At 54.0% G+C, this 25,722-nt stretch overlaps 13 protein-coding genes and 2 non-coding genes across 15 annotated transcripts; 7 read left to right on the top strand and 8 right to left on the bottom strand.

Annotated features, from left to right (window-relative positions):
* Window positions 1–97: 97 nt before the first annotated feature.
* On the top strand, window positions 98–1,301 carry BO95DRAFT_418534 (putative phosphatidylserine decarboxylase; the record flags this gene model as incomplete). The annotated part of the gene is made up of 5 exons (XM_025584463.1): window positions 98–157; window positions 207–248; window positions 294–429; window positions 480–1,038; window positions 1,094–1,301. The coding sequence occupies 5 exons, from the start codon at window positions 98–100 to the stop codon at window positions 1,299–1,301; spliced, it is 1,005 nt and encodes a 334-aa protein (XP_025439995.1).
* Window positions 1,302–1,385: 84 nt separating this feature from the next.
* BO95DRAFT_501682 (alpha/beta hydrolase) lies at window positions 1,386–2,567 on the bottom strand (the record flags this gene model as incomplete). Its single annotated transcript, XM_025591017.1, has 3 exons — window positions 1,386–1,741; window positions 1,857–2,255; window positions 2,339–2,567. The coding sequence occupies 3 exons, from the start codon at window positions 2,565–2,567 to the stop codon at window positions 1,386–1,388; spliced, it is 984 nt and encodes a 327-aa protein (XP_025439994.1).
* Window positions 2,568–2,804: 237 nt separating this feature from the next.
* Window positions 2,805–4,245, bottom strand: BO95DRAFT_501676 (Gfo/Idh/MocA family protein; the record flags this gene model as incomplete). The annotated part of the gene is made up of 4 exons (XM_025591016.1): window positions 2,805–3,446; window positions 3,522–3,669; window positions 3,741–4,054; window positions 4,113–4,245. The coding sequence occupies 4 exons, from the start codon at window positions 4,243–4,245 to the stop codon at window positions 2,842–2,844; spliced, it is 1,200 nt and encodes a 399-aa protein (XP_025439993.1). The 3' UTR covers window positions 2,805–2,841.
* A 576-nt stretch (window positions 4,246–4,821) lies between these two features.
* Window positions 4,822–4,895, top strand: BO95DRAFT_t224. Its single transcript has one exon. It is a non-coding gene; the product is annotated as a tRNA-Val (tRNA).
* Window positions 4,896–5,008: 113 nt separating this feature from the next.
* Window positions 5,009–7,575, top strand: BO95DRAFT_445063 (uncharacterized protein). The gene is made up of 6 exons (XM_025587051.1): window positions 5,009–5,744; window positions 5,801–5,875; window positions 5,936–6,202; window positions 6,282–6,559; window positions 6,616–7,011; window positions 7,064–7,575. The coding sequence occupies exons 1-6, from the start codon at window positions 5,447–5,449 to the stop codon at window positions 7,550–7,552; spliced, it is 1,803 nt and encodes a 600-aa protein (XP_025439992.1). The 5' UTR covers window positions 5,009–5,446; the 3' UTR covers window positions 7,553–7,575.
* Window positions 7,576–7,690: 115 nt separating this feature from the next.
* Window positions 7,691–8,693, bottom strand: BO95DRAFT_433917 (uncharacterized protein; the record flags this gene model as incomplete). The annotated part of the gene is made up of 2 exons (XM_025585118.1): window positions 7,691–8,122; window positions 8,181–8,693. 2 exons carry the CDS (start codon window positions 8,691–8,693, stop codon window positions 7,691–7,693), a joined length of 945 nt encoding a protein of 314 aa, XP_025439991.1.
* A 685-nt stretch (window positions 8,694–9,378) lies between these two features.
* On the bottom strand, window positions 9,379–10,643 carry BO95DRAFT_465857 (uncharacterized protein; the record flags this gene model as incomplete). The annotated part of the gene is made up of 2 exons (XM_025589167.1): window positions 9,379–9,840; window positions 9,906–10,643. The coding sequence occupies 2 exons, from the start codon at window positions 10,641–10,643 to the stop codon at window positions 9,379–9,381; spliced, it is 1,200 nt and encodes a 399-aa protein (XP_025439990.1).
* Window positions 10,644–12,250: 1,607 nt separating this feature from the next.
* BO95DRAFT_433915 (uncharacterized protein) lies at window positions 12,251–12,800 on the top strand (the record flags this gene model as incomplete). The annotated part of the gene is made up of 3 exons (XM_025585117.1): window positions 12,251–12,417; window positions 12,450–12,599; window positions 12,689–12,800. The coding sequence occupies 3 exons, from the start codon at window positions 12,251–12,253 to the stop codon at window positions 12,798–12,800; spliced, it is 429 nt and encodes a 142-aa protein (XP_025439989.1).
* A 374-nt stretch (window positions 12,801–13,174) lies between these two features.
* On the bottom strand, window positions 13,175–15,245 carry BO95DRAFT_368513 (extracellular metalloproteinase; the record flags this gene model as incomplete). The annotated part of the gene is made up of 4 exons (XM_025582833.1): window positions 13,175–13,361; window positions 13,423–14,391; window positions 14,452–14,846; window positions 14,907–15,245. The coding sequence occupies 4 exons, from the start codon at window positions 15,243–15,245 to the stop codon at window positions 13,175–13,177; spliced, it is 1,890 nt and encodes a 629-aa protein (XP_025439988.1).
* A 1,630-nt stretch (window positions 15,246–16,875) lies between these two features.
* Window positions 16,876–16,957, bottom strand: BO95DRAFT_t221. The gene has a single exon. It is a non-coding gene; the product is annotated as a tRNA-Ser (tRNA).
* Window positions 16,958–18,008: 1,051 nt separating this feature from the next.
* Window positions 18,009–19,640, top strand: BO95DRAFT_483949 (uncharacterized protein; the record flags this gene model as incomplete). The annotated part of the gene is made up of 5 exons (XM_025590318.1): window positions 18,009–18,086; window positions 18,228–18,265; window positions 18,307–18,661; window positions 18,713–18,776; window positions 18,853–19,640. The coding sequence occupies 5 exons, from the start codon at window positions 18,009–18,011 to the stop codon at window positions 19,638–19,640; spliced, it is 1,323 nt and encodes a 440-aa protein (XP_025439987.1).
* A 210-nt stretch (window positions 19,641–19,850) lies between these two features.
* On the top strand, window positions 19,851–20,755 carry BO95DRAFT_445062 (SDR family NAD(P)-dependent oxidoreductase). Its single transcript, XM_025587050.1, has one exon. The coding sequence runs from the start codon at window positions 19,872–19,874 to the stop codon at window positions 20,646–20,648; it is 777 nt and encodes a 258-aa protein (XP_025439986.1). The 5' UTR covers window positions 19,851–19,871; the 3' UTR covers window positions 20,649–20,755.
* Window positions 20,745–22,385, bottom strand: BO95DRAFT_454983 (DUF1479 domain-containing protein; the record flags this gene model as incomplete). Its single annotated transcript, XM_025588294.1, has 4 exons — window positions 20,745–21,076; window positions 21,122–21,856; window positions 21,923–22,318; window positions 22,352–22,385. The coding sequence occupies 4 exons, from the start codon at window positions 22,383–22,385 to the stop codon at window positions 20,745–20,747; spliced, it is 1,497 nt and encodes a 498-aa protein (XP_025439985.1).
* A 272-nt stretch (window positions 22,386–22,657) lies between these two features.
* Window positions 22,658–23,601, top strand: BO95DRAFT_501666 (2-deoxyglucose-6-phosphate phosphatase; the record flags this gene model as incomplete). The annotated part of the gene is made up of 4 exons (XM_025591015.1): window positions 22,658–22,754; window positions 22,809–22,830; window positions 22,926–23,035; window positions 23,114–23,601. 4 exons carry the CDS (start codon window positions 22,658–22,660, stop codon window positions 23,599–23,601), a joined length of 717 nt encoding a protein of 238 aa, XP_025439984.1.
* Window positions 23,602–23,927: 326 nt separating this feature from the next.
* BO95DRAFT_465851 (arrestin C-terminal domain-containing protein) lies at window positions 23,928–25,359 on the bottom strand (the record flags this gene model as incomplete). Its single annotated transcript, XM_025589166.1, has 6 exons — window positions 23,928–23,957; window positions 24,013–24,174; window positions 24,230–24,655; window positions 24,718–25,042; window positions 25,111–25,242; window positions 25,322–25,359. The coding sequence occupies 6 exons, from the start codon at window positions 25,357–25,359 to the stop codon at window positions 23,928–23,930; spliced, it is 1,113 nt and encodes a 370-aa protein (XP_025439983.1).
* Window positions 25,360–25,722: the final 363 nt, after the last annotated feature.

Genomic DNA, 25,722 nt, shown 5'->3' with positions numbered 1-25,722 from the left:
GAGATCTCCATTCCACCATCTCTTCATCTCTGCATCCACAACACAACTGGAACTCTTCTCCACGACAACCACAACGGACTCCTACCACAACAGCAACATGGGCTTTCTCGACGTCCTCCACAAGATCGCAGACGACCTGCTGGCCCGGGTCAAAATGGTACGTAGTCCTCCCACCCCTCCCGGATCCAAGCCCACTAACCTCTCAGATCCAAAACCGCCAAGTAGGATGGCTCACCATCAACCGCAAGGTCAACTTCCTTCTCTGTTGCCTCAAACAAAGCTAACAGACCCAGACCGGCCAGCTCGTCCGCGAACAGCAACCCCTCTGGAAGAAACTCAAACTCCTCCTGCTGTTCAACCCTCTCACCGAATGGCTGGACACCACCCACCTGATGCGCCTATACATGCACCGCGAAGCGATCAAAGAGGGTATTTCCTTTCCTTTTCTTCCCTTAGACCCCCATGCTAATGGCGGACAGGCCAAGAAGAAGCCACCCCGACCTCGCGCAACCGCATCGCCGCCTTCATCGCCTTCTACCACATCGACATGACCCAATTCGACCCCTCCGATATTTCGGCCTACCGCAACTTCGAGGACTTCTTCGTCCGCGCGCACCGGCCCGGCTCGCGACCGGTCTTCGAGCCCGATAACCCCCGCACGGCAGTGGTTGTGGCTGACAGCCGCGTCGTGGCGTACGACTCCGTCGCAGAGAGCCAGAAGGTCTGGATCAAGGGGTGCGACTTCTCGATCACCAACCTGGTGATGGACCGGCGGCTGGGGGCGCAGTTCGACGGCAGCGCGATCGCGAGCTTCCGTCTCTCGCCGCAGGATTATCACCGCTTCCATTGTCCGGTGCGTGGAACGGTGACAATGTATAGGAGTATGCCTGGGGATTACTACGAGGTGGATCCGATTGCGTTGCGGAGTGGGGTGGAGATTCTGACGCGCAATGCGAGGGATTATGTTGTGGTGGATAGTGAGGAGTTCGGGGAGGTGCTGTTTGTGGCGATTGGGGCTGCGCAGGTCGGGACTGTGAGGTTTGTTTCCCCTGGGTATAGCCAGTGGGGTGGAGATGCTGATGTGTGTCGGTAGGATCCACGAGCGGTTCCAGCAGCCGGGGGCTCGGATCGAGAAAGGCGAGGAGTTGGGCCATTTCCAGTTCGGGGGGTCGTCGATCATCGTCGCCTTCCAGCGGGGGCGGATCGTCTTCGACGAGGATCTGCTGCGGGCGAGCAAGAATGCCATCGCCACCGATGTGGAGGTGGGCATGAGTCTGGGACGGGCGGGGGAGAAGGCGTAATCTTCTACAAGGATTTGATACTATCTGCGCGAATTTGATACCAAGACCAGCCCAGCAGGTCTATGTCTATGCAATTATATCCATCTATCCTGAGCTCTGCCCATTTCCATCCCCACTGCTCCGCCCCTCCGCCAACGCCCGCACATCGCGCGCCACCTCCCTCAACGCCCGCATGGCCGCCTCGCTCCACGGCGCCATCTGCAAGAACCCATGACACAGCTCCGCATAATGCCGCCACACGACCGCATTACCCGCGGCCTGGAGCTTGCTCGCGAACTCCACCCCGACATCCCGCAGCGGATCGAAGCCACACGTATACACCCTGGCCGGCGGCAGCCCCCGCAGCTGGTCGGGCGGTTGCATCCCCGGGGAGATATACCGACTGGACGGCGCCACCCCGTCGGGGATGTAGTTGGCCGCGAAGTTGAAGATCACGTTACCTGCGTGCCCATGTTAGCATCGCATCCCATCTTCAGCCCAGCTTTCATGAACCATAAACAGAAGAGAGAAGGACACACAGCCCCGTAAGTATATCAATAAAAGAGAAGGACATACAATCCAAATACAACCCCGCCCCGTCATTATTCTCCACCGCGGCGGGCGTATCGAACGGCAACCTTGCCTCGGGGTACAGCAGCACCAACCCATCCAACCCCTTCAGTTTCCTGTCCGCACGGCGCAGCGAAACCGCCGCCGTCATGTTCCCGCCGGCACTGTCCCCGCCCCCGAAGATCCGGTCCGGGTCGACGTGGCGCGCCTGCCCGCCCTCCCCGCGCAGCCAGTCGATCACCGCGTCGTACTCGTCCAGCTGCGTCGGGTACGTCCACTCCGGTGCCAGCCGGTACTCGACCAGGTAGATCTGGATGCCGGCGGCTTCGGCGAGGAGGCGGCAGCCTGGCTCGAAGTCGTCGCCGCTGCCGACGGTGTACCCGCCCCCGTGGAAGTAGATGAGGGCTGGGGCCAGGTTTTGCGGGCTCGGGCTGGCGGTGTCGGTGTCGGAGTGGCGGTGCGGGGTCGCGGCCGGGCGGGACGGGTACAGGATGCGCAGGGGGATGGTGCCGTGCGGCCCGGCGGGATGGCGGCGTGCTCGACGTGCAGGATTGAGGGCTGTTTTGATGTGGGGATGTTGCGCAGGCTGAAGGTCTGGACGTGGTGGCGTCGTTCTTGGAAGATGTCGCGGCCCGAGAGCCGGAGGGTCGGGTTTTGGGTGAGGAAGGCTTGCACTTCCGGGTCGAGGGTGCTGCGGGGCGCGGTTTGGGGGATCATTTTGGCGTGGTTTTGGGTTCAAGGGTTCGAGGGTTCAAGGTGGTGAGAAAATGTAGGGTTGCTTATGGGCCCGGGAGTGGTGGTGGTGGTGGTGCTTGTTTATATGCTTTCAGTTAGGGTATAGATCTGGTGGGGCCTGTGAAATCAACCCAACGTCATTGTTCTCGGAAGCAGCGGACATACACTACATTACTCGATACTTACACAGCATTAACTAGGTACCTAGTACTCATTAATCATAAATTCAAGATGAATCATATCCCACCACTGCTCACTACTCCTTCTCATCCGCCTGCTCCCCCCGCACCGGCAGCCCCGCCGCGCGATACAATCGATCAATGCACTCCATCTGCCAGATACTCTCCTCGCCGGGGATCCAGTACGCGGGCGTCCTCCCGCGCACCGCATCGACAAACGCCTCCAGCTGCCACCGATACGTACTCCACGCCGACTGGCCGCCGCGCGCCCCGTCGCTGGTCGTCACGTTGCCCCACAGCGGACCCCCGCGATACTGCCGGTGGGACTTGGTCTTCCCCGTCGTCTTGTCCGTGATGGCGATGTAGTGGTACAGGTGCGGCATCATCGCGTTGTAGAAGAAGATGATCGCCTTGTCTGTCTCCACCTCGATCGACGGCAGCTCCCAGAACCGCGGCACCAGGCCCCCCGCCGCCCACGCCCGCGCCATGTCCGTGTAGATCCGGCTGTGCACTTCGCGGCCCTGCGCGTCCTCGAAGGTCACGTACGCGTACATCGCCTCGTCGACGCGCGGGTCCGCCGCCGAGCGTCGCGCCGTCACCGAGTGGATCGTCTTGGGCAGTTGGCTGCGCAGCGCGTAGCGCGTGAACGAGAGCGCGTATGTCATGTCCATTGCGGATCCGCCTGCGCTTGTGTCAGGATGCAGTTGCTCGAACATAAAAGATGAAGGGAAAAGAAAGGAGGCCAGGGAGTGCATACCCGCAAGATCATACTGCCACCGGATATCCCCCTTGGGCACCCCGGGACTGGCGGTCATGATGGCCTCGGTGCGGATGATGCGGCCATACTCGCCGGATTCGAGGATGTGGCGGAAGGCGTGCGCCGCGGGGTGGAATTGCCAGTGGAACTGCGTGGGGATTAGTATATACTGTATTCAGAATAAATGCTGCATGCGAAGTCTCGAGAGAACGAACGCACCGCTTCCTCAATCGTCACCCCCTTCTCCTTGGCCTGGTCGATCAGCGCGCGCGCCTCCTCCGCGTTCGAGGTGAAGGGCTTCTCGCAGAGGACGTGCTTCCCCGCCTGGATCGCCTTGGCCGCCCATTCGTAGTGCAGCCCGTTCGGAGTCGAGATGTAGACGATGTCGACGGCCGGGTCGTCCAGCAGCGCCTGGTACGAGTCGTGCGACCGGGTAAAGTGGTACTGCTTGGCGGCGTGGGCGGCTGTCGCGGCGTCGCGCGAGGCGATGCTGTAGAGGATCACGTCGGGGTGGGTTTCGACGGGATGGATGACTGCGTAGGTAAGTATGGGAGACATATGGAGGTGTTGGGATCTGGTGGTGAGGCGTACCAGCTGCGGCGTTGATCTGGGCGGAGGATAGCACGCCGAGCCTGAGGGCATTCGGCGACTTCTGCGGCGCGGAGTGCAGAAATGCGCCCAGGTACTGGTGGAGGAATGTTGCGCCTTGAAGAACGAGAGCCATCTTGCTTCAGTTCGTTGCCGATATCAAGGTAGCAGTGACCTTTGTCGAGTTGAGAAGAGTGTTCCTGAGTTGATGTTTATGTGAGGTGGGCGGAGAGCGATAAGAGCGGAGTATGTATGAGTTGTGAGTGATGACGTTGACAGCCCGTCACTCTTGCACTGGTCGACAGGTCCAGTGTGGACGACAACGCTTGAATGGCGTAACTTTCGTCTCTTCCAATCGTATAGATCAGTGTAATCACCTAGCATATGGTGCGTTGTGTTGTGGTCTGATTGCAGGGCCTAGTCTGGATGTCCACGGTTGACGGTCGGTTGACGTCTTGTATACATTGGTTCAGTATGATGCATTCTTCAGGTTGATTTGGAAGGTTGGACTCTAGGAGGGAATCACATCGCGCCACTAGTCAGTCAGTCAGTGAGGCTCGGGATATACAAGTTGGAACTTCACCATCCTCCCCTTGGGACATCTCATCACATTATAGACATAGCGTTGAACTGTGAATGAGTCCAACTTCATTTCAGGTTACAACAAGTAGTAGGAACGTTTGGCATAAATAAAAGGCATATTATATCAATTGGCCGGATGGTGTAGTTGGTTATCACGTATCGTTAACACCGATAAGGTCCTGGGATCGAGCCCCAGTCTGGTCATTGCTTTTTGCTTTTGCATTTTGCCACCCTTGCTATCTTATCGCTGGCCGTCCGTCCCTGTCACATCAACCCCTCTTGGTTGATGCCAGCTATTTATGCATCTCTCCTGGGTGGACTTGGTGCACATGGTGCACCAAGTCAACGGCCGTCCTTGAGACTTGGACCCTCTTTTGGCCCCCACGAGTCTCCCTCAAATCTCAGGGTAATCTCTTCCGAGAATGGGATCTAGTCTGCCCCTCTGATCTTATCGCACCCAATGAGCATAGCTTTAACCCCCCCGATCTGGGAACATGCTCGGATCCTCCCCTGATCATCTCGTCCTTCTCAATCTACGTGCAACGCCCGTTATATGAATGCAGTTACGGCTCATCTTTCCTGTCTGCTAGCATTCCTGCTTTGCATTGATCACAATGGCACTCACACCAATTCCAAGCGCCGCACTAAGCCGAATGCACAAGCCACCACGACTAACCGCCGCAGACTAAGCGCCGACCCTGAAACGGACTTGCAGCTAAGACCAATGCACCCTGTGCCGCCCTAGACTGTCCCCGATGGCTTTGCCCCCCAGCTCAGCCTTGCACCTTGCTTTCTCTATTGTTGTAACCTTCCCCTCTTTTACCACCTACATCACTCTTGCTGTGAAACCACAGCAGCAGCAGCAGCAGCAGGACCGGGCATCTCTCCTCACCCGCGCAACATACCCAAACATGACAGCATCACACCTTCTCTCACTCCTCGCGCTCCTCGCGACAGTCACCTCAACGCAGACAGCAAACACCACCTTCAGCAAGCGCGGCTCCGTACTGACAGACCTATCCGGTGGATTCTGTCGGAGCTATCAATTCGGCGGTACGCTCATCCCTCCTTCTCATCCATGCTCATCAACTAAAACAGGTGATCTGCAGTAAACATCGCCAATGATGTCCTCTACATGGTCGACCTGGATGGCGGCCTCGTCCCCGACGACGGGAACAGTTCCCGTGCGCCCACCCTCCCGAACCCCCCGAGGAGATCATTCGGATGTTGACGAAAGACAACAGATAACTATATGCTGCAGCTGGATTTGAGCCAGTCATTCTCGATGAACGATGGCGCAAACTACAAGATGAGTCTGGTGGACGCGCAGATCCCCGTGCTGAAGGATCAGGCGCTGTGGTCCAGTCGCGATAACAGTTCCCTGTTCTTGTATGGTGGACGGCGGGCGAGCAATATCAGTTTGGATGAGAAGGTGTGGAAGTATGAGGTGCAGGAGGGGAAGTGGGAGGTGCAGGAGACGAGTGCGGTGCCTGTGCGGCATGATGGTGGAGGTGAGTGGCCTTTTTCTCTTGTCGGGGAGGAGCGTTGGGGTTAATGATGGAATGGGCTGGTGCTGATGGTGCGATATAGTGAATGTCAACGTGCCTGAGCTGCAGAGCGCGTACTGGCTCGGTGGGTATCAGGATTCCTCGACAACAACCGCCATCACCGATAGTCGGCGGGTGTATGCGACCAGCATGGTGGAGTTCAACACGACAACCGGCGAGATCGCCGAGATCGAGGCCCCCGTCACGCCTGTGCAGGACGGAGCGTTGGTGTATATCCCCGTCGGAGAGAAAGGGCTGCTGGTGTTTCTGGGCGGGGAGACGCCCTCGATGGTCAACGGCACCAATGCGACTATGGCTGTGGTGAGAGCAAGCGTCGTTGAACATGGGCACGAGCCCAGCTGACGGACTCCCTGCAGAACAGCTGGAACTATGTTCAGGTATATGACATCGCCTCCGGCAGCTGGTACAACCAGTCGACGAGCGGCAGCGTGGCCTCGCGCACGCAGTTCTGCGCCACCGTCCAGCACGATCTCTCCTCCGCCTCGTATCAGATCTATGTGCTCGGCGGCGCCGACTATCACTCCCAGGACGTCATCACCGACGTGGATTACCTCTCCATCCCCTCCTTCAAGTGGTACAACGCCGCCGGACTCAGTGAAGGCCGGATGACGCTCAGCTGCCAGGCTTATGGAAGGCAGATCTTCGGGGTCGGCGGCCGTCTCGCCTGGGCTGACGACTCAGACGCCGGTTGCTACACCATGCCCGCGTTTGTCTACGATGCGCAGTCCGAGGTGGTTCGGTCGGGGTTTGACGTAGGTTGCCTAAGTTAGCCAACTGACGCAGTCTGTGCTGATTGGAAGATAGCCCGGGTTAATGACCTACTCTCTCTCCTCCGCTACCGCGGCGGACATCAAGGCCTCGCCATATCCCTCCAGTTGGGCCAGTCCGGCATTGAGGGAGCTGTTCGTCTCGCAAACCAACACCACATCAGCAACGGCTTCGCCCTCTCCCACGAGCAGTAGTGGAGTAGGCTCACATTCACACGCAGGAGCAATAGCCGGCGGAGTGGTGGGCGGAGTGGTCGGTCTCGCTCTGCTCCTCGCCTTGGGGTATCTCTTCCTCCGACGGCGGCGTCGGGCTGTGCCTCAAACGGAGGAAAGCCTGCCGGTGGCTGCTGGTAGTTGGGAGAAGGCCGAACTCCCCACCTTCGGGCATACGGTCAGTGAGGTGTCGGGCGAAGCGGCGGCGAGCGAATTGGAGAGCGAGCAGCTTATGACACGCCACGAGCTGCCCGGGAGCAACGAACGTGTTTACGAGCTGGATGCGCAGGGAACGGGTCAGAGGCAATGTTAATTGATTTTTTTCTGTTAGAAAAATACCACAGTTTAAACGGGAAATCGAAAGTTCTTTCGCGATGAAAATATCACACCGGACTCCACAATCACTCTTATTCTTTTGATATGATTCTCCAATTGGGAAAAGCACATCGGTCTAGAGATAATGATACAAGTCCTCACACAGATTCGCCAGCCTGTAAACAGGGCTCGGTTCACGAATCAGGCGCTCGGCAAGGGCTGGCCGATGCTGTCTGATGTACGGAATGGAATATTTGGCACTCTTCTCCACCACAGTAATCAGCTGGGGCTCGAGGTCCAGCAGTTCAAAAACTTGATCGTCGGTGTACCGGTTCCTGGCCTCGTCCCAGAGCAGCGTGCCGACCAGATCGTACCACTCCCAGCCCAGCTCCATCAGATTGGTACCATTGGCGACCGCCATCCGTACCAGGGCCGAGCCACCATCCAGCTGATACAGACTGAAAATCGTCCATTCGTCGGTGGCTCTTCCGCCATGGGACAGAACCAGTTTGATTCGTTCCTCGTCGCCAGGCTGAGGGTACTCGTCATCCTCGTTGAGAACTCGAAACTCGCACCCGGCGCAGTCCAGCGCAGTGCCGGCGCCCCCGCTCCCCCTATCCCCCCACCTGGAAATTGTCGAGGTTCGGTTCCGCGCCGTACTCGAGCAGGAGCCGGACGATCGTCGCCTCAGCGCCGCCGGCCCCGGAGTACAACGCCAAATGCAGGAGGGGGGACGCTATTTCTGGTCTGAGGCGGAGATTGGGATCGCCCCGGGCTTTCAGGTACTTCTCTAGCAGGCCGACTCGGCCCTGTTCTATGACGTTCCTTATGCGGCTGGACCGCGACCATCGCTCTGGATGGGAAGCCACCGCGATTGACGCCCCCAGGTAATATCGCCGCACCCGGGCTTCAACATCGGCGGCCGTTTGTGACTCCCACTCACCCCCCCCGTAGTTGACGGTCGCGAGCGCCCACTTGTGGGCTTCGTGGGCTCGCTCCAGCTCCTCGCTGAACTTGTTCTTCAATTCCTGGCACGTCCGGCTCAGTCGGCTGAGGGTCCTAGCGTCCAGGTAGGAGGCATACTGCAGATGCAGTTCGTTGGGCAGTTCGATTAGAAGGTTAGTTGGTTGTTCATCCATGGTGGCGAAACCGTAGGCCCGAGGGTTTGTGGGTTGTGACTCGACTACGAGATGCGATGCAATATATAACTGGAGTTGCGGAGTCCGGTTCCCAAAGTTGTATCAGCATCCTTTCTAGTCAGTTCTTTATACAAAAAACAGCCAAAGGGATGCCATTCTTCGCATCAAAGGCAGTCAGGGGATTCCCGCTAGACTATTATCATTCGGTCTTTGAAGCATTTGTTAGTAGTTAGTGAGATTCTCTTTTGGGGGCAGAGAACAAAGGTGTTCATGACATCTTCAATCAACCGGAAGAACTAGACATAGTGAAAGGTTGCTCAGGACATGCAAAACCTCACAAAAGGTTGTTACTTGACTACTCTCATTGAGTATGAATGCAAGATGTGTATTTTCTCGAACAGATGTACCAAGAAGCTTCTATCTTTTGCTTGGTTGGTACTGTACAAATGGCCAGACATGGCATGACCACATGAAGGAGTTAGGGTTGGAGTCAGTTATTTTAACCGGCTTAGGGACCAGCTGAGACCTTCTGGGAATATTCTCAGCAATATGAGGTCTCTGAGGTAAGGTGCTGGAACGTGTTCTTGATTTTCTTGGTGGTTGGAACTAGCTGAATTATCAATACATGAAGCAGCCCGATAACTAAGTGCCTTATATTACATATTACATAACCGGATTACCCAAATCAAGCAACACAAGCCGGATCATGGCCGTCGAGCGCCTCCTGATAGATCTCACGCCCTCGCTCCATGATCCATGTGTTGGCCAGGTCGTCAATCCGAGGATGATCGATCACCTCCATGTAAAGCGCGACTGCTGGGTGGTACTTCATGATGTCATCAAACGACAATTGAACCGCTTCCTCCTGCAGACTCTGAAGATCCGGCTCTATGGCTTCCAGGCTCTCCAAGTACTCCCACAGCTCCGGCGCGTTGAGAATTCGACAATAGCGCTTGCCTCCTTGCCTAGTGATCCATGTGTCTCGCACTTTCTCAATGCCGGGGTGTTTGGTCTGTTCTAGAGACCGCGCCACCGCGGGCCGGTCCTTCATTATATCGTCCATCGCGGTCTGACCCCGCCCATCGACCAGATCCAGAAGTTCGGGCACGAGGCCTACCAGATCGCACACCTGTTCGGTGCTGAACTCCTATGCTTTTGCCAATCCCGTAACCAAGGTTCGTCTCGTAGAAGATTCCCGAAGGCAGGACCCACCGCGCGGACCACGTTCGTACCGTTGGCGATCGCCTTGCGGACTAGCCTCGAGCCATGTTCAAGACCATTGCCATTGCCATCGTGATTTCCATGGACACTCCCCGCCCTGTATAACATCGCAAGCACGTGAAGCTCCCTTGCCTTCCCTCCATACACAAGAATCAGCTCCAGCCATGCCGCATACGCGGGACTCGGGTCGAAGGTCCGCCCAGCATCCAGCGCGGTGCGACCGTTATAGTCGAGGGCGTTGGGCCGGGCGCCGACCTCGAGCAAGAGGCGCAGAGTGGTGATGTCTTCCCTGAAGGCTTTCTGGCATTTAATGACCCCGTGCAGCAACGGCCCGCGAAGGCCGCGCGACCGCACGGTCGGCATAAGTCCGGCTTCCAGAAACCGTTGGATCTCCTCGCCATTCCCCTCTCTCACCGCGTCTTCCCAGTCGCTGCCAGTACCGATGCCGTACTCATACGTAAGGGTGCACGCATTCTGATGATCTCGGACATGCACAAAGATGTCGGGATGGTCCTCCGGGACCCTGACCCCGTCCCAGTAGTGGTCGTACGTTAGGGCATCCGCTTCGACGTGCTTGATGATCCTCTGGGCCTCATCCCGGAATACAGCCCTCAGGGCTTTGCAAGTCTTGCTGAGTCGGAATATGGATTGCCCATTGAGGTAACTGGCATAATGCAGATGGAGCTCGTTGGGAAGCTGGGGTAGCATGGCAGTCGTTGGTTGGGACATTTTGCATGAATAGATTTTGAGAAGGCTGCGGAATTACTTTCCTCTACCAATTACGAGGGCTATAAGTAGTGGGTGATGGTTCTTTTCACGGTAAGAGCCTTGGTAAAGATGTCATAACTTTACCTTCTCCAATGTTGGGACAGGTGAATGAGACCTATATCTCCAATAAAGGTGGTGGCGAGCGCTCTTTGTGTTTTTACTTGTACTGTACCTTGTACTGTACCTCATACCTTATACCCCGAGACAATGGCTTTGTTTAGGGCCCTTCACGCACACAGTGGTATTATTGCTAGATCGATTGGTTTCTCATTGTGGTGGCTCAAAGAATGATAGGAACTACAAAAAATAACAATAGGTAACCGCACCACTGTTCCTTTGACCTTTTCCTCTGAGTCATCTATGCTATGGTGCTTGTAGAATCAAGCCTGGCAGACTAGGAGTGAACATAGTGGATGGCCCATAAAAGGTCATGGAGTAAGTGGTGAAGCATGGCTGGTCTACAACCTACGTAGTATTTTCACTTTTGCTGTACCTATGTGGTAAACACAGTCTTAGAATATAGATACAAAGTGCTCTTAATTGTGCTTGAGTCTTTATTTCGCGGCACTACAATCACAATTCCATGTCAGATGCCACGATAGATGGGCGTCCTGGCTTAGTGTCGGTAAGCGGCAGAGTAACACATACCCTTTCCACTCAGTCGGGAGCTGTGAGCCTTTATGATCCTTGGACCTTCCAATGTACATAGTGACATGACCAAGGTAGACCGTCTTTGCGCTTGAGATGCGAAAACAATGACGAAAGCCTGCATTAAAGCACCTTGATGCTCTCCTGTCTATCTCAATTGTCTATTATGGAGTGGATTTACCTCAGCGCAATATTGACACCGGTTAAGAAGCAGGAGGTAATCGGAAAGAAAAGAAATGTCGGATGTGTCGGTGACCGTTGATATCCGGGTGATTGCAAATTGGTCGAGCTCTTTCCCCGCATGATTGCTGGGCTTGCTTGACAGCCTATGGAGTTCGACATCATAAGATATCTCGCTCCTCCAATCCGAATCGCACCGACAGCGTAACAGTACCTCTCAGATGACCCCTACGCTCTGGTGACTCTGCGCGAGCACGATCAGCATGTAGAATTGGGCATTTGGGACACAGTGATATCAATCTTAGAGTTGGACGGACAAGTCCCACAGGATGAGCCCTGAAACATGTCCCAGTAAATAACCCCATATACCCACACGTACGACTTCGATTAATGTACCTGATGATGTACAGTGATACCGAGTTAGTCAAAATAGCCCTATTCCGAAGACAACGGTCTTTGCCGAGGACGAGACTCTTAAATCCCGCCGGCATATTTTGAATACGTCTATTCTTTATTGGACGTGACCTCGGACACCACGATACTACCGACATTCGTAACGGTCAGCCAGGATGATGAGTAAATATAGCACGAGAATCGCTGCTATCATACTCACGACAGAGTTCGATGGCTATATAACCCTCCCACTGTATCCGCAAAATCTCTTTCAATCACCACCTGGAATCAGAAATTCCCATTCTTAGTCCCCAGAATTCATTCCAAATTCAATCACCACTCTCAGAATGCGCTTCTCTCTTATCGCGCTTGCGGTGTTCGCTGCTGCCTCCGCCGCCATGAAGCTGAGCGACGTGCCCGGCACCGAGGCCAATCCCCTAGATCTAGACAGCAACTACGTAGTCCAATGGACTTATGACGAGTATGTTTCTTCTTTAGATGGGCCACAGAGACCGTGATCACGGATACTAAGATATGTTGGCACAGAAACGAGAGAGACAAGCCCGTCTGGGTGGCTATCTCCCACTACGATCAAGGCGGGTACTCGGAATGCTACCTGCTCTCCGGCCAGCTGCGCGCCGGGGACGGAAGCTTTCGCATCCCAACGCACCCTGTCTCCCAGCCGGTTACCCAAGTGTACGTTTACATGTCCTACTGTTGTAACCCTTCTCATTGGGAAGCTACATGACGCAAGTTCTGATATTTATCCCACCCCTGGCATATAGTACCGGATACCGGTTCCGCCTGCACCAGACCAACCAATGCGTCGCCAACCCCGGTATTGAGGACCAGACGAACCAGTTCCGCCTCAAGCCTTACTACCCACCTACGAAATAGACTGCTTTCATGGGCCGGTGAGCTGGAGTGAAAGTGGTTCGAGGGCACTAGGTCTTGGGTCTCTGTTCATCCACAGGTTATGCTGGGAAGGTCGCTTACAATGGAGCCTGGTTAACATCTATTCCAGGTATACAGTCTACGCTGTCGATACCTGTTCATTGGAATAAAGGATTGTGGATGGTCTTGATGTGTTTTGTCTGCTTGGAATCTGGAAGAGTGATGTCGGGAACCGTGTGTTATCGAGAGGCTAATTCAATTGCGAAAGCTTGGAAGAACTGCTACTTCGTGACAAATCATACATAATGGTAACAAGGGTGCTCAGAATCATAGATTAAGTGCGGCATATGATCTTCCCTACCCCTCCATTGTGAGGATCAGCACACCCCAACGGGGACGATGTTGCTGTCCAAACGAACTGACCCCTTGGTCTCAGCCCCTTGGCCCAAGCCCCGCTTGGCAAAGCCCTTCCAGATGGCACACTGATTGACCCCCTTTGTGAGCGCCCTATCGGCATCTAGAATGGCGTCCCGGGCTTGAAGAAATGTTGGATTGCAAGGTTGTCTAGTAGACTTGCATTAATTGTTGACCAAGGCCAGGAAGAGCGAAGAAGACGATTACTCACAGCGCCATCGCATCCATCACCAGTTTCATAGCAAGATACCTCCCGTCCGTGGGCACCTTGTCGCGGAAGGTCGGCTTGAGGCCATCGTTCTTACCGTATCGATCGATTAGATTCCACAGAATCTCGTACAGTACGCTCGCCCACACCGACCCTGCGTCATGGAGCATGAGCATCCCGTTCACGCTGGCGTAGGTGAGCGGGTTGGTGGTCAGCGAGGTTGAGTAAGGGTAGAGACGCGACCCCTGCCCCGAGGCGTTGGACGCCCAGCCACCGAAGGCGTAGTCGGTGGTGCGTGTGTCGTGGGGCTTCAAACGCACCGCGGTGGCCATGAAGTCGCTCCACCCTTCGCCCATGCCGCCGGCTTCGAAGGCCGACAGGCACCCCGAGTTGGCCGGGCCGCCCGTCAGTCGCGTCGACAAGCCATGCGTGTACTCGTGGATGACCATCCCCGCATCGAAGTCGGCGTCGCGCGGCGGATCCGAGTGCGTGAAGATGTTGATGCGCATGTGGCCTGGCTCGCCGTCGGGAGGAGCCTTGAAGTACGCGTTGTTGTACGACAGCCCGTCCTGCGCGTTCAGGATCACGTAGTCGGTCTCGCGGCCGCCCCGGTCGCTGTTGTTCCATTGGAAGTTGCCGGCTTTCTCGGTGAATCCCAGCGTGTAGAGGAGGTCGTGGTAGGTGTTCGCTGTGTAGAGTAACTGGGTGATGGATGCGTTGACGTACGCATCCGGAGGGGACATGGTCGGTGAGTAGGCGTACTCGAACTTGGAGGCTGGGCTGCTGGGCCGATAGTTGTCCATGTATGGTGCCAGACCAGAAGGATTGGACTGGGCAATCCCGTTGTTTCCTCGCGTAGTGGTGTAGATGGTGTTGCCATCCCCTTGCCATGTGAAGGGAGAGGCGGTTTTGTCCCACGGGTCGGTGACAATCGTGCGTACCCCCTCCGTTGGATCATTCAACCCCCATTCACTGCGAGAACATTAGCTGATGTGTTTCTGTGGAATGAGAATCATAATTTTTGCTACCCACTAAACCTCGTAGGTAGCAGAAGAAGCATAGTCCACGACACCATGGAGTGTCGCATTGGCGCCTGCATCCACGTATGCCAAGTACCAATTCGAGTCCATGTGCGCCTCCACTCTCCAAGTCAGAGCGAGACTCTCATCGGACTTGACTAAAAAGACTAATCTTGCTTTGGGCTCAGTGATGGCCCCCGACGTGCCCTGGAATACATGATTATTTGTCCCCTGAACTCTCTCGCACTTCAAATTGTCCAGGGAAAGTGGCAGGCTCAGTGCTTTAGATGCACGGTCAAGGGCTGTCACTGGATCGATGACATCCTGTGTGAGAAGAGGGTCGCCTTGGGGAATCTTTCCAGTATAGAACGAGTTCCCGTACGAAAAGACTGTCCCATCTTTTCCGATCTATATAGATCGGTGTATTATGAATCATATACAGCACGAAAGGCAAATCGCAACACCCACATTGACATTGAAGTCGGCATTATCAATGTCCATGTCATGGACAGTTTGTCGAAAGTGGACATGCGCCACGTCGTTCTCACCGATGTAGTGGTCATCGATCATGCGAAAGGCTGCCCCGGGGACGATGGTCTCGACAAGCCGCGTTGCAGTCTCCAGATAGTTGGCTTGTCCAGCTCGAGCAGCTAGGCGGATGTTGTCAGCCACCGCGTCAATTGAGTTCACGTAACTGGCCCGTGAGGTCAAACGTAAGATATTCGGGTCTATAGCCTCAAGATTCAAGCTGTTGGATAGCTGTATTGGAAGAGCGAGCACGCACAAAGAAAGCGAAACTGCAACCATGATAGAGGCCCACATCTCAATTGTCACGACTTGAAGCAGAAGATCAAGATGGACGGAGCTGGGCCGAGTCAGGAATTATCCCTTCTCTTCCACATCCTCGATTCACTCAATAGGAACACATGAAAGTATTTTAAACGCTTAGAACATATGGTCATCCTCTGCAGTCGCTAGACCGGATCCTATCTTGTCCATGCCCTTTAGTTCTGCAAGATGTCCTGCCATCGTGCTCGATGAAGCCAGGCCATAATAACCATAATTCCATATCCAGCGAGTTGCAGGAAGCATCTGGCAGCGATCTCGCCTGTATCTGAAGCTAAAGATATGCCTATGAAATAGAAAATTGAGATCACGCGGGACTCCATGCGCATGTGCCTTCGCTGAAGCTTTTGTCCCTCAAGACATAGTTACACCAGCCAATCCTGTTTTGACATCCAATGTAACCCATGGCTGACCAGGGGCTCTGCCAGGACCCGAGATATGAAGAATGGTCTATTCTTCCAAAATTCGTTCTCTCTACCGCGGAAGTTTAGCACTCACTCCCTAGGGTGAGAGGTGGAAGATTGGGGACGAAGAAGTGGTTTTCCTCTTTTTCTTTTCTTCATTTCGCCTGCCATCATGCCAGAAGGAGACATCTGACTACAGGCCTCATCAAGTTCCTAGCTATACAGTACAAGCATTGCCGAGGCGCAAACTCCTCTGAGCAGGAAGTATTGACGTTGCTCGCCAGAGAATGTATACATCACGTACCAAGCCATTGGTAAATGTTAGATGGTATAATTACTACACGAGCGTTGCCCTGAGGATATGTCTAATTGCTCTCGATGCAGTGCCTGTGACGGACTACGCTTATTTGAATTGAGAAGCTTCAACGGCAGACGACTTGTGACTTGCGGGTGGCCAAGAACCAGCAAACTACAAATCGGAGAAAATATCATTCGCCACGTTTCCCGCTCCTTAGTTTCTGTGAGACGTGCTGAAAGTCAAATCAAATGCGACCCTTTTGGTCCCAGCTCGCGGCGGCCCGGGTGCTTCCGTGTTGCATTGGCTTGGAACTGTCTTGTCGTAGAGATCGATGATAAGGTGGCGGAGGATGAAGGGGGACCAGCACTGTCACCGCAATGCAAATTGCCCCCCTGGGTGATGAAGTTCTTACTGACGTGTCGGGATCACTGAGGTGTGTGTGCCCTCCATAGCAGATCTGACTGGAAGACAGAGCTTATTACTCTGACCCAATGATACAGTCGAGTCAGACTTTGAACTTGATGATTGATGATCTCTGAAAAACTTCATCTGAACATGGATCTATACAGACGTATTTATCCCCCGAGGACTGGTCAATGACAAAGGGAGACCAGAAAGCTGACGGAAAGACAGAAAAGATGAAGAAAGGAGACAGCAGACCCTGTCAGATGCGCGTATCCAAGGCAATAGATATGCTAGCGGACGTTTAGAGATCTTACCTGTGTGTAATGGGGTTCATCAAGTGTGTGAGGGAAATGTTAGTTTCATTCGCATCTCTTTGTTCGCAACACTGCTCACCCATGCTACAGCCAAAACTTCTAGAATTACTGGAGTCATGTAGAGATAGCCGGGTAGAGTTAGGGGGGCCAGCAAAAAAAGAAACAAAAAACGACAACAGTCGGATTTGAACCGACGCCTCCGAAGAGAATAGATTTCTAGTCTATCGCCTTAGACCGCTCGGCCATATTGTCTTTTGCTGAGATAGGTCACAGACTTAGAAGTTATGTTTCTGTATTTGCTGAGTCTCACCCATGCCACACAACAAGCATAAGTTATCTTCCTATCGTATGTCACCAGAGATAAGTTAGTTGACTTTGGTTGTAATGGTTCAGTCGTCGCATTTATCCAATGGTCTACACCAAAGTTCTCTACAAGAGACCGTGCAATTTCACAGCTGGAATTCATAATAGCATTCAGGAGTTCAAAGAGAGAGATGAATAATTGTATAGTCAAACAAAGAAATAAAAGAGCTTGGGGGGGGGGGGCAGCCCAGACACAGACACTCATTCGCAACATGCACTTGAACTTGTGTCTTTCTTTGATGAAGTCCTATAAGAGTTAGTGTTTGAATCAGAACAATAGACAACAGCTACATTCAAGGCAACCTTGCCTCACCGACCCCCAGCCAACGCGTGGTGAGTATAATTCGAGAGTGGATCCGTGTCGATAAGGGAGTTCTCTTTTCGGAATAGGAGGAAACCCTGCAGAATATTATTGTTGGGTGAAATTTAGCTTTCTTGAAGCCAAGGTCAATCGGCACAATATACTTTCCTTGATGTTGATCACAAAATCGGCCAGTTGTCACAATCAACTTACGATCACAGTAAAGATGGATTTTGGTCAATTCATCATACGAATTCAGTGAGCTTAGTGACTCATGGTCTTGGATGCGCCCATGCAGAGCAGCTAGCAGATACTGCTTGTCGGATTGATGAAGATGATCGAAGAGTTCAGCTAGATGAGGCTATCTGAGCGAGGAACTATCAAAAAGCGTGGCGGGCGGTGAGCAGCCTGGCTCTCGAGGTCTGGACAGTTTCTCCTGGACGTCAGTCTGGTGGCTGTTGCCTTCACCCTCACCTTCACCTTCTCTGTCACCGTCAAGATCCTCGCTTTTCTTTTAGTCTCACTTCATTTCGTCTCAGCTCAACGGCCCACACGAACTTGAGTTCGGCCTCAGGTCCGGTCTTCATTTTAATCACACTTGAAAGGGCGCTCAGGTTCATCAAGATCGACTAACTGAAGATGGCTGCTACGCTACCACTGGAGCTACTCATCCAGATAGCAACATTTCTCGAGAGTACGGGCGCCCCCTCACTCCGTGTGTGACTGTCAGTCGCCGCTGGCAAGCAGCATTCGAGCCGTTGCTCTACCGCAAAGTGCACCTCTACACCTCCGATGACCTTGAGGATTTTAGCCCAGGTCGCGCGCTTTCCCTAGCGAACTTTGATCGGATCACATCAGCACCAGGAGCTTCCTGAAGAGCTTGGATTCGACACACTGTATGTTATCTTGTTGTTCCACACCAGCTATATGACTGGAGGACAATCCAACTGGAAGATTATACCACCGATAACGAAGTACAAAGAGACAACGACCGTGCATTCCAGTCCGGTATCATCGCCCTCTTCAGGACGCTTAGTGACTGGGACCCAGGTCTTCGCCTCACACTGCAACTATTGATCTCAGGTCGGGAAGAGACGCTCGAGCCAAATACATACGATTGTACATTTACCGGACCGGTTCCCTGGAGCTTCCCAGACGAATGGATACTGGCTGTTCCTTTTTATCGGGCATCGTTCGGTCACAGTGACCCACCTACGCTCCCAGTTGTCCCATGTATGGACCAACTTCGATTCTCAGACAACTCTGAGTTCGATTTCCTTTCTGAGATTTGGGTAAGCGCGGCCATGCAAATCGCCCGAAACTGCTCCACCATGTCTGGACAGCGGCTGAACATGCAAGAGCATGTCAAGCCAGATCATTTGAACTATATCCAAGCTCGTCGTCGGGGTGAGTACCTTTGCTACAAGATTGGGGTATTGAGAGGTTCTGCCTTCTAATGATTTCCATACCAGCACTTGCCGAGGGAATAAACTCACTTCCACCGACTCTCAGAGACTTGGAACTTTAAGTTCATTCGAGTACCCTTGGAAGTGGTCGATGCCTGGGCTGAATCTTCTGGGATGCGATCACGACATGCTGTCTCTCAACCTTCGCAACCTCAGCATCAATCTCAGACGGTTAAACCTGGATGAGGTATCGCTTGCAGCTGACGTTCTGTTCCCCCTTGATGAACAAGGGAATCCCTTACCGGAAAGCCTGTCGCTTCACTGGCCACATCTTGAGGTTCTCAACCTCTGTGTGCCGCCAGTTCTCCCCACCGGTAAGCATTCCTCCAACATGGCAACAATCCACATCTCACCGTCATTCATAGGCAGATGGGTTACTCTTCACCTCCCCGAGCGACAAAAGGAGCTCGATGCAATAGAGGACTGGTCGGGCATCATTCGGGACGTGGAAAGGGGAAACGGAAACCGTGAACTCTTGGATACTGAACATTTCCAGCGAGTCCTCATCTCTCTCGGTCATGCCGCCCGCCGGATGCCTAAATTGACCTCACTGGACTATGCAATCGATTGCAGTCCCCAGTTTGAACTTAGCGTGGTGTTCATTCCGTATGAAAGTGCAGACCTGATCTTGTACTCTAAACATCGACCTGATAAACGCGCTGCTATGGCTTGGAATTGCCCATTCGAGAACCTCCCTGCGACTGTGGGAATACCCTGGGGTCTGACAGCAGTCATCTCACCATGGCCTCCGGTTTGGGTGATACTTTGCACCACATTTTATGTGGTTTTCTTCTCTTTACAGTGAGCAGAAATACATGCGCAGCTGGCTGCCAAGCATCATGATGTATGCACTATCATGTAATTAGTATTAGTGATTAGTGGGGTGTAACTGCAAGGGTTAGTCTATCCGCCGCGGGCCATCCCCGCTACCCCTCAGTGCTTTCCCGGAGTAGCCCTGGATCATTAAGATAAAAGTCTCTCGCCTACCCACTATCTTCCCCACTACTTCGTTACCCTGACTGACTCCCCACCCAGAATGACCGACAAGTCCCTCCAAGGCAAAAACGCCATCATCACCGGCGCCTCCCGCGGCATCGGCCGCGGCATTGCCCACGAACTCGCCCACCGCGGCGCCAACATCCTCCTCACCTACCAGAGCGCCCACGCGCAAGCCGAGGAAGTCGTCTGCGCCCTCATCCAGCGACACGGAGTAGACGCATTCGCCGTGCAGGCCGAGGGCAGTGACATCGACGCGCCCCGGCGCATCGTCCGCGCCGCCGTGGAGCGCTGGGGCGGCACCATCGACATCATCGTCAACAATGCGGGCGCCAGGGACGACTACGCCTTCGAAGAGATGTCCCACGCGGCGTGGGAGGCGCAGCTGGCCACGAATCTCCGCTTTCCGGTCTTCCTCATCAAAGAGGCTACCCCGTACTTTGGCAAAGCGCCCCGCGTCGTCAACTTCTCCAGCAGCTATGCGCGCGACGGCCATCCGGGGTGCGCGGCGTACGTGGCTGCCAAGGGGGCGATCGAGAGTCTGACGAGGTCGTTGGCCACGGAGCTGGGCCATAAGTATAATGCGACCGTCAATTGTGTGAGTCCTGGCCCGGTGGATACGGAATTGTGGCAGCGAAGCATTGAGGATGTGGAGGTGCGGCAGGATTGGGAAAGGGTGGTCAAGAGTACCCCTGCTGCCCCGAGGGTGGCGGACGTCGATGATATTGCCCAGGTGGTGGCGTTCCTCGTCGAAGAGGGCAGTCGGTGGGTTACGGGGAGTGTTGTCAACGCTAATGGGGGGTTGTTGTTCAATTAAATGTCTGGATGAAATGGCAAGGATTCTTAAGGCCTATATTTGTACATATGTTTGGATGGAATAGGTCACATCTAATGCTAGTTAAAGGTGTCTACCTTAGAAACCCATGATTTCATCGGCCCTTTTCAATACAGCGCGCTGTCCCTGCTTCAGATCCCTCTCTCCAGTGTTCCACTTCTCCAGTCCCAGAGATCTCAGTCCCTGCTTATTAGTATACCGAGCTAGGTCTGCCTGTGTTGTGCGTCCAATGTGTTCACTTTCGCCCTTGCCTCCCGGGAAGTCGGGCGGTGGCACACCGTTGAGGAAGTCTTCCCTCTGGCGACGAACATACTGCGCATTGGCCTCGGTCACAGGGCAAGCAGGAATGTACAGAACACTGCTGTCTCCGCGACCTTGGTGGATCTTATCGACGGAATGGATGGCTGATTCTAGTCAGCAAAATCACGCAGAGATATCGACATGAAGGGACGTACTATCACAGTGCCACGCGACATAATCGCCCGGGGCAATCTTCGGCATATGCACCATGGTTTTCTCCAAGTACAAGTGAGGGTGCAAGATATCGTTCAGTTCCTGCGCGTAGCCCGGCGTGGCGCCCTCCACTTTGCTGGACATCGACTCCTCAAAACGCCAGTTTGTCGGGTCGAGGTAGGTATCCAGGGCCAGCCGCGAGCAGTCTCCGGCCGGAGGAGACGAGATCGGCTCAAAGAACGGTCGCAACAGGTAGTATGTGGTGGCCATGGACAGCAGAGGGTTGACGAGAAGCGTGCCCTCCCGGGGACCTGTGTGTGACATGCTCAACCAGCCCTGGAACATCCGGAACATGGAACACGCCCCGGCCCCGTCATACAGGTCCGCCACTGCTGGCACTCGGCAGCTGGCTTCCCAGGGGTCATACTCTTCCCACTGACCCTCCCAGATACGTTGGTAGACCCGTCCCAATCCGTATCCGTGGTCTTCCCAGCGCTCAACGCTGCCGCCGTCCACATGAGGTCCCAGGGCGAAACCGGCATCACCTGGCTGGCGAATGCGCAGGCGGTCGGCATACGTCAAGGGGTGGGTGGGGGAGATGAGGGCATCTTCCGCGCGCGAGTGCCAGAAGCTCATGAGGAATTGCTGGGTCTGCAGCATGTGGGGATGCAGACGAGCACGCATCTGAGGCTGAGACCAGTATAGTTCAAATACCTGCGGATCCTGAGAAGGGAATGCTACGGGTGGATCATGTCAGCGAGAAGGCGACTCTTCAATTTTTATCTCAAGGGAGCTTGTCATACCTCGAGTCTGAGGATTGGCGCGCACGTACGCCTCAATCTCCTCCTTGTAGGCGCGGGCCTCGCTCTCAGGAATCACACCCCGCACCACCGCAACACCACGCTTACGGAGCTCGTCCTGGAACTCTGACGGTGCAGCGTGGATGTCTTTGAAGTTGATGGAGGGGATAATGTCCGAGCCCCTTCTGGCGATGAGTCCCACTTCATCACGCAACCGGCACAGGAGTCGATCCCAGCTTTGTTTCACCTGATCTTTGTGTCCAGCAATCAGACGCCGCTTCTGATCGGCGAATCTAGGTGGCAGTGCGTGCTCTTTGACTCCGGAGAGGGAGACAAACACTGAGGAGATGTCGCCTTCTTTGCGAGGGGTCTGGGTCGAAGTGGCCAGCTGGCGATGTGCTCTGGGTTTGGAGAGGATGCGCAGAGCCGGACGGAGGCTCGCGGTCTGGACTTGTGAAGTATGCATGTTGTTGGGAATTGGCTTCAAACCAAGTTGATTGTCGCCTTGTTTATGTTTCTGTCTAAGTATTGTGCAAGATTCACAGGGGCTCTTATACATCATAAGCCTGCGATTATCTGCCTGGGAAGCAGGCGGGTGGGTTTCCCAATGCGGTAACCTGCCGCCCGCCAGCCCTGAGCGGCGCCACTCGACCCATCACTTATAAATCAATTCCTGCTCTCCTGCATTTTCCAAGCATCCAAACGTGACTAAACTCGCAACTTGGCTGAAATTACATCATGGCCCAGTCTTTCCAGCCAGCCGGTCCAAGCGAGCGGCATGCATTTGCCGGGGTTCTTCTAGACTTTGATGGAACAATCATTGATTCGACCGAAGGTAGGCGTGACGAATCTCCCCACGGGTGAATATGTGGCTGATATTGATGCGAAGCAATCGTGGAAAACTGGAAAAGGTATGCCTGCCACACCGTGGCTCCTCGCTGGTACATGACCAGTAGCGAACAACACCCACCTCCTTCACTACCCCCATCATACTGAACGTGTCTAGAGTCGCCGCCGAATTGGGGCTGGACTATCGCGACATCCTCCGTGTCTCTCATGGTAGGCGAAGCATTGATGTGCTCAAAGAACTGGACCCCACTAAAGCAAACTGGGAATGTATGTCTGAGCGTCCCCCTCTTCCGCTTTGTCTTGTTCCCGTCCGTCGTGGTAGTCATAGCACTAACGTACCCCCAGATGTGAGCGCCATGGAGGCCAGAATCCCGCTTCTCTCCTCCACGCCTGCGGTGGAGATTGCGGGAGCCCGGCGGCTACTGGAGCAACTCAACCGCTATTCCATCCCGCATGCCATCGTGACTTCGGGCAGCAAGGCATTGCTGGATGCTTGGTTGACTATCCTTCAACTCCCGCGGGTAATGAAGGCCACGACCGCCGAGGATGTCAAGATGGGCAAGCCGGACCCTGAGGGGTATCGTACGGCCAAGAAGCAATTGCTTCAACATCGTTCTGGGGAAGGAGAAGTTCTGGTGATGGAAGACGCTCCTGCAGGAATTGTCGCCGGCAAAGCAGCGGGATGCAAGGTGTTGGCTGTGACGACTACGCACACGGTGCAGCAGTTGAAGGAGGCTGGGGCGGATTGGGTGGTTAGGGATCATCGCTTTGTTGGGTTCGAGGCTCCGGCCGGGTCTGGGGATGTGTGTCTGACCTTTCATGATCTTTTGTAGTCACTGGTATAAGAACCTACCCTTTCCGTCTGTATCTAGAGAGTTCGGAAAATATCTAGACAGCGCAAATTGCCTGCGTATATGAAAGCCCTCTTGAGTACATAATCATTTTCATTGAAATCCGCCACTGAGTTTTAACATAGGTCTCAACCGACCACCTGTTAGACCATCTACAATAAAGAAAAGCTTTGGCTTATGGCAAGTTCTACCTCGAATTTGAAATTTCAAATTTTCTGGTTCAGTCGGCCTTCATACGTATGGAGGTGGTAAAGGTCCTTGCAGTGATATTACTCTGTCGATAGCAGAGGTATAACTCGGTGTCCTGCTCAGCTCTTCAATGTCGACCCATCCAGAGTCTAGTGGCATGTGCCCACATGGCGAAGAACATCTCGATATTACAGGTGAGCATACCCGTGACTGGTCTTCCATGCTTTCTCTTTCAGCGATCAATGGGTCCTCTTGGTGCTTGCCATACACCGGAGGAATGATGTGTCTGGAATAGAGGGATGATGCCTTGAGCTGGATGGTATCCACATTATGCATGAAGATTACAACGGGTATCAAGGCACGGACCTGACCGCTGGAGTTAAGCGTAAAGTTCTGCACCATCAAGGTCCAATGCACTTACCGATGACACGTGTCTGTCCATGTTGATGATTCGGATGATGACGACCACGTTGTGGGTGATATCGAAGTGGGAGGATTGCACCGCCTGGGCGCAGTCGTAAATCGATGTCGGCAAAGCGACGAGCGGTGCAACTTCATATCCGCCCTCGATCTCCTGGGTTGAAATATCCCGGTCTTTCGTAGACGAGAACTCCTTTCCACATACTACGCGCGAGCGATCAATGCGTTTCAGAAATCCGCCGTCGAAAGATGGTTTTGGCGCAAAGTGGTGAGTCTCAACGACTTCGATTGTAATGCTTTCAACCTGAAGACCCTCGGTCAATGGGGAGATTTGTATCCGAGGGCATAGATCCGATCCAAAGGGCATCTGAGTGGCAGGAATGCTAATGGAATATCGAATTTTGCCCGGCCACTCGTTGTCCAAAGTCTGTGAAATAGCAGGGTCAGGGGCTGCTTGTCTCCGTCCGTCCAAAATGAAGAGAAACCCACATGTGCAGTAGCAAAAGAGTACCACTCACTCGGCGCATGGGTGCGATACACCTTGATGTTCTTGTGGCATGTCAGATCGCTCGCAAATTTCCTCGTCACGCGTCCAATCAGCAGATACGAGATTGAATAGCCTTCCACGCCGTCCACGGACTCTCGCATATGCTCTCCTGATCTGAGCGCAAGGCTCAAAGGTATCTCATGTCTGCCCGGGGCATAGATGCGGGATCGGAAGACGGTTGTCCGCATCAGCTGCCAACTGCGCTGGAAGATAACCGACTCGGTGCAGCTCTGGGTCAACGCCTGGGACCTCTCGAAGCTGCCCCATCTGGGGATGCTAATGCATCAGCCTGATCTTCGGTGACAAAATGTGAGCTAGGCTGCTTTAACACGTACCGTCGCTTCATGATTCCCCGCAGTTGAACGTCGATCGATCCTATCCGCATAGGCTGCGCTAGACTCAAGACCAACTTGCCCGTGATATGAGGACTCTTCGAGATGAGGCTGCCTTCTGCCGGCAGAAAGACCCTATGGGCATTTACGCTATGCCAATTGACAAGTTAAACACTGTTTCATACAAGGGCTCGTAGCAGGTTAGAGGACATACTCCAATTCGAAGTGTAGATTACAGCCGTGGTTCGACATCATTGTTCAAGGATGAAGGGCGTTAAATTGTACTGATTGTACGTCTATCCCGAGCAGTAAGCAATAACTTTCGTTCCTTTAACCCTTGTTTCTCGGATTTGCAACTGATAGATTCGCCCTGCGTGTACCCCACCTTGATTACCCATTTAGGAAACCTTCCCGCCGAATGGCGGCCCGCAGAGCGGCTATTCCCCTTGAGGAAGTCTTCCCGCTCGGCTGCCGCCTCCCGCGCCTGCGCCTTTTTCACTGCTCGCTCTCATCATCAAGCCGTGAGTAACTCAACTAGTCACAATGCATTGGCAAGCATTGGCAAGCATTGGCAAGCATTGACAAGCATTGACAAGCCTCTAGCATGCTTCATAG

The sequence above is a fragment of the Aspergillus brunneoviolaceus genome (assembly GCF_003184695.1).
Source record: "Aspergillus brunneoviolaceus CBS 621.78 unplaced genomic scaffold BO95scaffold_53, whole genome shotgun sequence".
NCBI classification, from domain to species: domain Eukaryota; kingdom Fungi; phylum Ascomycota; class Eurotiomycetes; order Eurotiales; family Aspergillaceae; genus Aspergillus; species Aspergillus brunneoviolaceus.
This window is presented reverse-complemented; position numbering and strand designations above follow the sequence as displayed.